The sequence below is a fragment of the Panthera tigris genome, chromosome D3 (assembly GCF_018350195.1).
Source record: "Panthera tigris isolate Pti1 chromosome D3, P.tigris_Pti1_mat1.1, whole genome shotgun sequence".
NCBI classification, from domain to species: Eukaryota; Metazoa; Chordata; class Mammalia; order Carnivora; family Felidae; genus Panthera; species Panthera tigris.
Window position 1 is genome coordinate 78,996,031 of NC_056671.1, and position 12,979 is coordinate 79,009,009.

The following is a 12,979-nucleotide window of genomic DNA, read 5'->3' on the forward strand; positions in this document are numbered from 1 at the left end:
ATCTGCCTTTCAAGCTAGAACTTGAGCCATAGCCTCCCATTCTATTACAGAAATTCCCTGGTCTCCCCCAGCTTGTCCTCTTTATCAGTTCTCTCTGAAGTGATTTCTTACCCAGAAATGAAATGGCATATTGTGTGAAGTGATTATAAGATATCTTTTTAATTCTTTTGTTCATTTCAACAGTGAGTATTTGAGAGGTCACTAAAATGAGTTCTGATGACAGGTAGAAGGTGGTAACTGAGATGGCATCAATGCGTTCATTTTAAACCACTTGCAGAAATGGAGCATTGTTTAGCTACATGGGTCGGAAATTCCCAAATACACACATTTGTTCTGAGATGATGACAGCAGTTCGCCACATCAACAGTGAAAACATTAAGCCCTCAGAAGTTACTTTGGTTGTGCTGACAGAGTGGTGGAAGGGCTATGCCATTTCATGACACCCAGCCAAAGTCAAGGAAGAAAAGGTTGATGAGGTCATAGCCCAGGAGTGAGGTCACCAGCTAATCTGACTTCATAGCAACAAAAGAAGTTTGACTGATTAAAAGGTGTCCCCAGGGTAGAAGTCAACATCCCTTTGTCTAAATGACTCTTTCAGATCAGGAAAAAAATGTGTTGGCTAGCCTCTCTTCAAATGCCCACAGAGGCATGTGACTAATGGCACTTTTAAAGTCTGGTGTGAGTGATATAATGATTAACTGGCCGTTCAAATCCTAGAAAGGTCACATTAGCAGCCCCTCTCAGTGCTTCAGAGCCAAAGCAGTAGAGTGTGAAACTCATATTCCACCAGGGGGTCAGAGAATGATTAGAGTCAGAAAGGGATCTGTAGCTGCCTGTAAATGAAGTCCAAGATTCCTAATATTATCGATAACATGGGGTAGACACAAGATAATTGTGGGTGGCAAAAAAAGATAGTTAGATTTGCTTTTGGTTTTTTAATGAGCCAAGAAAAGCAGTTGGGCTAATGAAAATATTAGTTATTAGCTGTAAATTTTGGAAGCGAACGCTATTTTTAAAAGTTTAGGAGGCTGCCTGATCATAAATATTTCAAAGAGCGCACTATTAATTCAAGCCAATCAATAATACAGCATAACCCTCCAACTATGATATCAATGAGAAGAAATTTATTCACCAGTTTTATTCCCACTGAAATCCATATCCAAAGGCTTGCGACTGATTATAGCTAGATAGGTTGTCTTCTTTTTATTAAAATATTATTTGTTACTCAAACATTTCTAAAGCAATAACATGTTATGACTCTTTAATTCGTGGAGTAGAGAACGGAATATTTACTGACATTTCTTGAAAACTTGCTATAAGCCCACAGGAAAGAACGGACATCATCACAGTGTGTTCTCCTTCACTTGACAGGAAGTCAACTTCAAGCAGATTGACCTGAATCGGGATCTCATTTGAGAAGCCTAAGTGTCCAGTAAACTGTAGTAGTTATTTTTTATTTGGAAAACCCTCAAGTTCCAGTGGCTTTATCATCCTGTACTTTACTTTCTGAAAACCTGGCAATCCCATGTGGACTTCTGGTAGAATGAGCAATGCAAAGAGCTGGCTGGGACTTGGCATGTCCTTGTACTTCTGGGGACTGATGGACCTTACGACCACCGTTCTCTCCGGCACGCCAACACCACCAGGCAAATTAGAAGCGCTCCTGTCAGATAAGCCACAGACACACTCGCGGACAAAGAGGAGCTGGGTTTGGAATCAGTTTTTTGTTCTGGAAGAGTACACTGGAACTGACCCTTTGTATGTCGGCAAGGTAAGAATGGCCACATAGACACATTATCAGGGTTCTGAATATTGAAAGAGAATATGAATATGAACTGAATATGAAAAGGTCACCGAGCCCATGTTTGGGTCCTGAGAACAATTTTACCTAGCGGTATGTTACTTGACAGCTAGTTGAAATCTAATTTTTGCTTTGTCAGATACCAGTCAGGAAAGGAAAGATTTCTCTCCTTGTTCATATGTCTGTTCTAAGTGGGAAAAAACAAGGAATTGGATTTTGGAGGAAAAGCCTGGGACTCTGCGAGAAACATTCGAGTCCCAAAAGAGGCAGCAGCAGCCTGGGGAATAACAGGATGGGGAAGAAACTGGGAAATGCAAAGGGAGGAGTGGAGGGAGGGTTTTTTTTACTTTGCTTTGTTTTGGGTTTTTTTGTTGTTTTTTTTTTTTTTTCCAAAGCATTTCCACAGGTATTGCCTGGGGCCTAAATTTAATGGAAAAAAAAAAAAGAATAAAACATTCTTCATTTCAGAAGATCCTAGCATGCACTTTAGAATAGTTGGAGACAATCAATGAATATATTTATAAACTTTACACTCGAATTCCCTTGATTTATCTATCATCATTTCATTTTTAATCCAGGCTTTCTCCTGTGTTTACTTTATTTGGATGCTAATCAGAGACCATTTTGTGAAAGCAACCAAGTGAGAGAAAAGGGGAAACAAGGACCTAATTAGAAAATAAATAATTCATTCAAATCATAACTTAAACACTTGTTTAGCACAGAGGCTAAGAATGTGGATGGGCTTCAGAGTCAAACACATGTGGGTTCAAAACCCAGCTTTACCAACTGCTTCCGGAGTGACTCTGGACAGGACACAAAGCCCCATTAGCCTCTGTTTCCTCAAACATCAAATGGGGATAATAAAAGAACTACTACTTCCCAAGAGTTGTCTCTTTCCTCAACTCCCACCCACTTGTGGATTCAGATCTGACTTCTGTCTGCTGCATTAAAGTTGTGTTTTCAGTGCCCCCAAGGACCTCCCTACTACCAAATCCTGTGGTTTCATATTATGGAACTGCCCAACACAGCCTCAGACGCTGCCCACTAGTCCTTCCTTCTTGACTCACTTTTCTCTCTCTGCCTCATGATCGTCACAATCCCATTTTCCTTCCTTCCTCCTCAGCCTCTTTGCTGGTCTTCTCCCTTCACCTGACCCCCTCCAATTAGTGGTCCATCTCGTCAGCTTTGCCTGGGGTCTCTTCTCTACCCACATTCATGCTCTGGATGGATCTGCCACGCCCTATGATTTTCAACACCACCTCTAAACCGATGAATCCAAAACCTCTATCTCTGGCTCAGACCGCTCGTCTGGGCTTCAGACTCATAAACCCCACTGCACACGTGATAGCTCCCCATTTATGGCTCAAAGCCCTCCCAAACACGGCATATCCGCTAAGGAATTCTTGGTTTTCTTCCCAAATCGAGTCTGCCCACCCCCGGCGTCTTCCCTATGTTCGCACTGCCATCACGCAGTTTGTAAAACCTTTCTCTTGCCCCCCACATGCTCTCCACCGGCAAACTGTCAGTCCCTTGCCAAAACATATCCCCAAATCCTTCATTTCTCCTCCCTCCGCTTCCCCTGTCGCCTCTCACCTTTGCAAACGCCTAGACTCCCAACCAGTTTCCGCACCTCCACCCACACTTTCTTCCAATCCAATCTCCACACATGAGAGTCAGGCCATGTCCCTCTTCTTCCATCCTTCAATGTCCTCCCATTGTACTCTGAATCATCCAGACTCCTCCCCACGGCTGCCATGGCTATTCCTCTCTGACCCAGCCTGCCTCCTGGCCTCCTGCCACACTGCAGGCCACTCTTTCTTTCCCTTGCTCTCATGTTCCAGAGACATAGCTTCCTGGTACTTCCTACCACTTGCCAAGCTTTGCCTTATTGTTCCATAATAAAAATTCTTCGTCTGGCTTCTTTGGTGGTTGGCTTCTCCTAGCTCTTTAGGGCTCATTTTGAATCTAGGTCTTTCTTGACCATTCTCTAAGGTAGGCCCCTTGGTCAGGCTCTCTCACTACCATTATTTTCTTCAGACCTCTAATCACAACCCGCAATATCTCATTCATGCGTTTATTGACAGGAGCATTGTCTGAAGCCTTTGGACTAGACTCTAATAAGGGCAAGGACATTGCTCCCATTTTATCCCCAAGGTACTCAAAAAGACACTTAATAAGTGAATACCTCGTGGTACAGTAAGGGTTAAATAAGCTAGTACATGCAAAGTGCTCAGCACAGTACTTGGTCCAGAGTAAGATCTTCACAGCCATTACTCTGTAGCGGTAGTGGTAAGGATAGTGGTGGTAACAGTGGTGGGCAGGGATTTCGTCACAGGAACTCAGTAGCTCAGGATGCACACGCCTAGTGCAGCTGCAAATCTCTTAGCCTCAAAATCTGTGGCTTTGACTTTCTTTCTCTCCATCCCTCATGCACAACCTGTCACCACATCCTGTCAGCATCTCCTTGCCAGTTTCTCTCAGAGTCACCTCATCCTCTCCAGGCTCTGTCATTACTGTGGTCCCTCTGCTCCTCATGATTAGATTAACTAAGCAGCCACTGCCCATCTCCCTGTAGAGAGGATCTTCCCATTCCTCCCCCCAGGACTCAGGACATTCATCTCCTTGAAGCACCCTTTCCATCATGTCACTCCTCTGATTAAGAAAGCGTTGTGGCTCCAGTGCTTATCAGAGCTCTTAGCATATAGTTCAAGGGCTTGCAGAAAATGAGTCCTTCTCCCTTACCCGGCCCTCCCCCATGATTTCTCAAATCTAGTCCCGATCCCAGTCACGCTGGTCTCCTTACTGACCCTGACACACACACCTAGGGCATCTGTCCCTACCTCAGACATGTACTCAGGCTACTTCCCTGCCCAGGACACACAATCACCAGCTCTCTGCTGAATCACGTCCAGATTTCTCAGGGCCCTAGCTTAAAAGCCACTGCCATCATGAACACATCTTCTATCTATTCAGAATTCCAAAGGCTTCTAGCTACTCATTATTTGTAAAATATTTCTTCCAACTAGACATACATGGCTACTGCTAAAGTAAGTTTCGGAAAATACATTTGTATTCAGTAGTTGCTTTGTGTGCATGTACAGTCTAGAGCCCCCTTCCCTTCTCCCGTGGGTGGAAACTGAGATGCCATCTGTAGCCTTCCCTACGCTTCTCCAACCCTGAGCACCCAGCACAGAGCTGGACATATAAAACTACAGAAAGACGAGAGCACCTAACGTTTTACCGGGCTTCCACAGGACCACGTGCCAGGCACAGTCACACAGAGCAGGTCACTTAACCATCAGAACAATGCTGTGAGGCGAGTATGATTCACCACTTTCCGATAATCAGCCGACCGAACACGGCTCAGAGAGGTTATGCTTACTGCCCCCAGTTACAAAGAAGGTAACAGGAATTCTGACACTGAAGCCACGGGTTTTCCTTTTCATTGCCCTGAGACTTGGCCCTAAGAAATACACACAAGAGTCGATGGCGTTAGGGTGACACCGGGAATCCAAGCAAGCCTGACTGCTTCCTGACAATGGGAATACTTGGCTGTGTAGCACCCTCGAGTACTCAGGATTAGTGCCCACCCTTTCCTAACTACCCCAACCCAGGACACAGAACACCCTGCGTGCATCTCTACAGCCACCTTGTTCAACCAACACTGCGCAGCCACTGAAGTGGGGTGTGACCTCCACATTTTATATTCACTTACCCAGGCACTTCCCTCCGCCCTCACTTTGGTATGAAAGAGAATGCATCCACTTTCACTCCCTCTCCCCCCAGGGGCATTCAGTTTGTCACCTTGAGCTCTGGAAGATGTCTGTTTAGAGAGCCTGCCTGAGTATTTGCCTATTTCAGAAGGAGTATGGCAACAATTACCGGCTGTAATTGGTATGGCCTTATAAAACCCACACTGGGCTTTCCAGGGACAAGGCAGTGTCGAGTTAAAGCTAGATTATATTGACATATGCAAAGAGGGGGATGCAGAGAGCCTGTGCCTGGGCACGACGCTGCGGTTCCAAGGCATGCCGAGGTCCACAGCTCCACGGCAGCTGTCTGACCACAAAGTGGAAGCACTACTGCATTCCTGGAACTGTACGAGGCACTATGAAAGATGACCAAAAAAGAGTGAAAATCACCCTTGATTTTAAAATCCTAAATCAACCAAGATTTGTCATAATCTACATGGACTGCCCATCATTCACTACTCCTTTAGCTGAACTGAAGCATTACGAGGGTAAGTAGGATATCCACCTGTCTTATTCTGCCTGGATTTGGGGGAGAAGAATGTTCTCCCAAGATGTGCATGAGCATGTGCTGCCAACTCCATTCCAGAAGCTCCTTACCTTCTTCAGAAGAGCTGGCACTCAGTCAGTGTTAGTTGAATTAGATACGGTGAAACAGAAAACACATTTTTAGTACACTGCCAATCTGCTGAGTGACTTCGGGGAAAGCCGTCAACGTCTCATGTTTGCAACGGTCGCAACCAAACGTGTCTTCTACGGCTGGTAAACCCTAATACTGAATGTGCACTACCAAGCTGCTCCGGAAGCTGGGGTCTCTCGGCTCTGTGTTCACCTTACCATACTCCACACGGTGATGTCAGGACGCAGACTTTTCCCGACCAGCTTCCCCTTGGGTTCTGACTGTACAATGTACTAGAGGGAGAACCAGAGGCAGGAAGAGGGAGAAGGGACTTGTTCCTGGAAGCCAGCAAATGGCTCCAGTTCCTGGATGCTTCCCCCACCCCCAGCACAGCACCAGCCTCGCCACACCCCCTCAACAATAGCAGCACGACCGGATGGCACACCCTTCTCAGAAATCGGAGTCTGAAGTCTGAGAGATGTGCATGATAGGGGCACGTCCACTGAGCTCCTGAAGCCCCAGCCCCAGGCGGCCGCGCTCCCTCCTCTGATGCCTCAGGCCCAGCCTCCTCCAAACATCTAGATTCCAGAAGCGCCAACTGCTGCCCTCTGTTCCCCCAGCCAGAGGGACGCTAGCTGTTTCCTGGAATATCTCTCTCTCTCTCTCTCTCTCTCTCTCTCTCTCTCTCTCTCTCCAATACTTCCATGTTCCCTTTTTGCCTTTTCAATCCTCCATATTAAATTCACTCTGCGAACATAACTCGTTTAGGTTTTGTTCCCTGACTGGATCCTGAACTGATACAATGATATTCCTCAGAAAACAGTTCTGTGTAAGCAGATTCTGGTCCCTTTCATAGCTGGTCCCCATCTCTTCTTGTTCACGAGAGGCTCATCATGCCTCTTGTTCCTTCCTCCCTCCCTCTCTCCTCTCCCTCTTCCACACAGGCTCACACACACACACAGAAGCTACCTGCAAGATGCTTGCTAGCTCTTCTGAGACAAAGGGAACAAGATCCCACAAAATGCTTTAAACCTAACCCTGTACCCTACGTGCCCCATTCGATACACTTGTACTGAGCATTTGCTGCATGTGAGAACCCACACTGCGATGAAAGCCACATGGTTCCCGCCTTCAAGGAACCTACCATACAGAGTTCCTCAAATTCTTCTCCCAGCACTGACAAAAACAGAGAACAGATCTGAGGTTCAGCCCAGATTATACTGACCTCAGCCAGCCGGATGGCTCCTAAGGAACTAGAACCCCCTGCAGGAGCAATGATGTTAGTCTTCTGTTATTTATTAAGCTCTCCCCACAGGCAGAACACTTATGTTTGGCCTATAATGATAGAGAGCATGCTTAGTTTTTTTAAGGACCACAAGATAAAACTTTTTAGATAATACGCAGAACACCTCAAAACAGTCCTGTGTACTTCATGTCAGATATTCTTTTCTCTTCCCCCTAAATAATCTGCCATGCCCTAAATGAACCTATCTCATTCTAAGTAAATGTTCTATGTCACATGCCTTAAGATTACATGTCTTACAACATATATAAATACTGAGCAACTTTTTTTAAGTTAAAAAACATCCTGAGGTCCTTGTCCTCCTTCGCCCAATTCCATCCCTTTGCCTGGAAACACAGCTCCCGATGGAATGGATTTTCATTTCTTTGTGGCCAGGTCCCAACAAAATGGCTTTCTATTCTACACAATAAGAGCTGGCCACTTCTGCTTTTTTTTTTTTTAACTGCATTATTAGAAGATTCGGATTGCAAAAAATAATAATACTGTACACGGTATGAGGAAACGTGAGAATTGCATATTCTAAATCGAATTCTTGAAGTAGAAAAAAAACCCACAGCTATTTTTTCAGTCAATTTTATTCCCTTATTTCTCTTCTCTAGATAAGACACAGCTGAATTCCTCTAGGCGGCAAAACAGTTGCCCGCATGATGTGGCCGTGAGTCAATCTGAGATCACCTCAGAGCCAGCCACAACCTCCAAACCCACCCTTGTCTTAGGATGCCGTGAATACATTTTTCAGGTGTTCCCCTGGTATCTGTGCCACCTAATCCTCAGAGTAACACTGTCCCAGCAATGCTTCAGGCAGCCTTCTGCAGCTTTTACTGTTAGACTGTGCATAATAAAAAAGCCAACAGGTGGTTTCAGCCGTCTCTGCTAAACTCTTGAAGATTTGAAGGAAGCAGAGAAGATTTGGGGCTGTTAAGACCCTTTTCTCTTTGCACATCACCATTACTATCATCATCATAATCGGCCCCATTTGTAGCGCTCCTATTATGGGAAAGACAGTGTGCCAGGTGCTTTACATCCATTAATTTCTAATGATCCCAACAACCCTTCAAAGTAAGTATTAATGATGTTCTCCACATTTATAATATCAGAAATTTGAGACTAACAAACATCCAGTACTTTGTCAAGGGCCCTCAATTTATAACCGCCTTCGTGTTTTAGACCCCATTTATCTGCCCCACTAGCTTAAGCGTAACACCGGGTTGCCTGATTTATAAACTAAATCTCTGAACTGTGCAAAGTGCTAAAACCCAGGCAACCACAGACCTAGTGGAGGCCCCCTTTAGAGAGAAACTCTTATTATATGATAACACAAAATTCCAGGATTCTTGCCATAGAACTATATCTATAATTAGAGATGCAGAAGAAACGTCTTTCTAGGCCTACTATGAAAATAGGGCCCCGGACTCCTTTTGAGAGTGCATCAGTCATTACAGACAGAGTAATCCAGTAGAAAACACATTTGGATGGGCAGATAAAAGCATGGCCCCATCCACATACAGATTTGAGTGGTTCAATGACAAGCCCAGGAAACGGTCCCACCAAAGAGAGATACATTCATGCAAATAACAACCACCTCCGGTAAACCCATGTTGACACCTAAAACACAAGCACTCATAGTCCTACCGAATGCAATTACTGGATTCGGACCACAGCATCAGAGAGTTTCAAGAGTCCCTGGAAGTCACTTAAAATTTCCAGTACAGTGGCCGCAGCCTATTTTTAAATCAGTTCATCAGTTTTTCAGGCAACTTGAATCATCAGCAGGTTTTTGAAACTCAAAAACTTAATTTATGTCAAAAACTTTACTTTTAAATATTAGGCTTGTTCATTTTTTTCTTAAGTGGAAAAGCTAGGTTCCTCCTTATGATACTTGTTTCTATTCTCATGCTGGGGGCCTATACTTCCCAGAACTCCTGTTTTCTAGACTTCTCAGGGAAAAGAACCTAAAGATATAGTGGTAAGTCTAGGATACTGAACGGGATATGGAAAAACTTTACTTACTCATCAGTCTGTATTTGCTCCTTGATACAATCATGTTCAACGTATGATAATTCTCTGTAGATCAACATTTTAAACACTTGAGTGAAAAAAAAAATTACTCCTGTTTGAAAGGAGGTCATAAGTTTGGACCAAACTGACAATCAATTTATTTCCAACACCTGTTCATATCCATAATGAGATTCCAAGTTTCTCTATTTGTTTCCCCAGCTCCATTCAGACATGGACAGAGGGGATGGATCCATCAAATACATCCTCTCAGGAGAAGGTGCAGGCATCGTGTTTACCATCGACGATACCACTGGAGACATCCACGCCATTCAGAGGCTTGATCGAGAGGAAAGGGCCCAGTACACTTTAAGGGCTCAAGCCCTAGACAGGAGAACAGGCAGGCCTATGGAGCCGGAGTCTGAGTTCATCATCAAAATCCAAGACATCAATGACAATGAGCCCAAGTTCCTGGATGGACCTTATGTCGCCACTGTGCCAGAAATGTCACCAGTGGGTAAGGTGGAGAGTCACTGATTCTCACAAAAAGCAGTTCTACAGAAGATCGCCCTCTTTATACCCAGAAAGAGAGAATGTGCAGAACAGCTCACAAAGTATAAAACTGGACCAAAAATGATAACCAAGTCCTTAGGCAGGAAACTACACAGACACTGAAATCAGTCATATTAAAAAATAATAGTAATAATAAGCCTAGCATGGTTATTTGGTTCTGATTCTTAAAAGACAGATGATAGACGGATACATGTTTGGTTCATGAGGAAGAAGCATTTTGGTATTATCAAAAGAGCAATGAAGAACCCAAAGGCTGTGTTCCTCTTGCTGGTTACTAAGAATTTAAAACCCAAATAACTCGGGGAGCCTGGGTGGCTCAGTCGGTTAAGCGGCCGACTTCGGCTCAGGTCATGATCTCGCGGTCCGTGAGTTCGAGCCCCGCGTCAGGCTCTGTGCTGACAGCTCAGAGCCTGGAGCCTGTTTCAGATTCTGTGTCTCCCTCTCTCTGACCCTCCCCCGTTCATGCTCTGTCTCTCTCTGGCTCAAAAATAAATAAACGTTAAAAAAAAAAAAAAAAAAAAAAAAAAAACCAAACAACTCTTGTCCCACTAGAGAGGCACCAGATAGGAGTTATGGAAACCTGACCTCAAAAGGGATGCTCCCAAGGAAACAAACGTAACAATTCCAAATGCCCATTCAGGACTGCATCCAGCCTTTAGCAATTCAACTTGAACAGGTTTCCATCATCTCTCTTCCTCAGGGACCTCTGTCATCCAGGTGACAGCCACAGATGCTGATGATCCAACCTACGGCAACAGTGCCCGGGTAGTATACAGCATTCTCCAGGGCCAGCCATATTTTTCTGTGGACTCCAAAACAGGTATCTGATGCAAGTTGTGGGAGGTGGTTGCTTTATTCCCTATTAATTTATAACTGCTGCTTACGGCAAACTCAACTCTCCTTTTCAAGGACTCTCTAGGGACCGTATAATACAAAGGAGATTGTTACAAGCTTTAGGATTAAGACAGGAAACCAGCACTGCCCCGGTGGGTAAGAGCAGGGCTACGTATAGACAGTGTACCAAATGTGACTGGAGAGGCCAGAAAGCCTGCCTACACAAAGGTATATCCTCACTAGCCTTCAATAACTCCTACAGCTGAATTTATCCCCAGGGAATATCTTTTATCTCTCCAGAAAGACCTGAGAGGATTGACACATTAACCTGAGCTTGCTAGAGAACTAGGATCATTGATTTTGAAACTATGAAGAGCCTTAGGGGAATCATCCAGTCCATCACTGGTCACTTAACAGATAAGGAAATTGAGAACTGAGACCTAACAAAGTACTTCTATTTATAGATATGTCCCCTGACATGTGGTTTGATGTTCTTCCCACTGAGCCACCCTGCACTAAGCAGAAAACACAGCCAGAATAAATGGATGCTGGGACACACAGGTTTTGTTGAGGCGGGGGAAACGGCACAGAGCATGAGATGTGGCCCCCCAAAAGGCAGGTACTGAGTGGGAAGCTCTAGCAGGGGGGACAGCATAAAGAACTGGATGGGTAAGGAGGAATGTGGCAGAAAAGACAGAAGTTTGGTTTTGTTTTTCTGTTTTGTTTCAGTTCTACCTGACAGTTTTGACTACTCTCATTATCTTGCACTTGTGCCAATCTTTCTTCCTTTTGAAACACTGTCACAGACATTACCATATTTGAGCCTCCCATTATTCTTGTGAACTCATGAAACACATGAGTGCGCCACTGTTCCCATTTTACAAACCAGAAAATTGAAGACCTAAGAGTAATTAGCAAGGAACTTGAGTGAAGAAACTTACAGTCACAGAGGTAGAGTAAATGGTGAACACTCAAAGTCACCTCTCCATTTGAAAGAGAAAAAATACATTTCCATTAGCAACCTGATAGAATTTTTTTTCCCAGAAGTCCTAAGGGGAACGAGGCATTCAGAAACTTATATCATAAAAGTAGAAAGTGAAGGAGTATAAATTAGTAGGAGGAAAGAAAAAAGGTTGCAGTGAGGGACTTCTATAAAACGGTAACTTTAACAATTCTACAAATGGATGGGGGGGGGGGTAGTGAGGAGATGCCCACAGGGAAGAAAAATACAGAAGAAGAGGGTAATGTGTCCTTTATATCCTAAGAGGAACCTTACATTATTTTGACAGCTCCCAGGGGGTATCTTTAGTGTTAAGGTCAAAAATACATGAAAAGATAGTTATTGCTGTGCCCATTGGGCATTTTAAAAAAGGAAAATGCTGCATATTTCACTTAAGAATGGTGTTACTATAATGCAATATATACACTACAGGAGTAAACTGGAGACAGGTTTGTGGTTCCCAATGTCTTCTGTTTGCATGCAAAAGGTCTATTTAGCCCAGGGTCATGCTGTAAACTTGCAGTAAACAAGCCTTTAATCTTTGCCTAGAGTGCTAGAGAAGTCAACTTTTCTAAGTAGCAGGGCTAAAAAGGAGATAAAACATTACAGCACATCCTCCGCAGGATCAAAACAACACATTTCACTGGATTTTGATTTAGACCCCTCTTCTTAAATGGCACTGTATCATCACAATGTGATGCTGCTCCTCACTGTCTGGGGAAGTTCGTCCCTTACGCATGTTAAAAATGAACAACCCAACAGAGCATCTTTCATGTCCCGGCTCACGGAAATCAGTGAAGCACAGAGGTAAGCAGAATGTAACAAAACCGAATGGATATATAAGAAAAGAAAGCGTATCAGAATTCCAAACCTGCTTACAGGTATAGGGGAGGCAGGGAAAAGCAGACTAGGAGTGAGCTGCCTAAAGAAAAGTCATTCACACTACAAAGGCTCTAGGGGCTGAAGAAAGAGCAAGCTGAAAGAGGGAAATCTAAAATCACAGATTTGCAGACATATGAGGCTTTGTTTTCCAGACGCAAAGCCCCAGTTTTCTCTGGTAAGACAGAGACCCTTGAAATCCGCCCAGACTGCAAGTCCCTAACTC

The 12,979-nt window shown here is 44.2% G+C and overlaps 1 protein-coding gene across 1 annotated transcript in view; it reads left to right on the top strand.

Annotated features, from left to right (window-relative positions):
* Positions 1 to 1,425: 1,425 nt before the first annotated feature.
* The window catches only part of CDH20 (cadherin 20), a 50,917-nt gene continuing 39,363 nt past the window's right edge, over positions 1,426 to 12,979 (top strand). Inside the window, exons 1-3 of the mRNA XM_007080575.3 lie at positions 1,426 to 1,771; positions 9,690 to 9,984; positions 10,741 to 10,860. Coding sequence (XP_007080637.2) covers positions 1,526 to 1,771; positions 9,690 to 9,984; positions 10,741 to 10,860 — 661 coding nt within the window. The 5' untranslated portion in view covers positions 1,426 to 1,525. The remainder of the gene's footprint in view (positions 1,772 to 9,689; positions 9,985 to 10,740; positions 10,861 to 12,979) is intronic.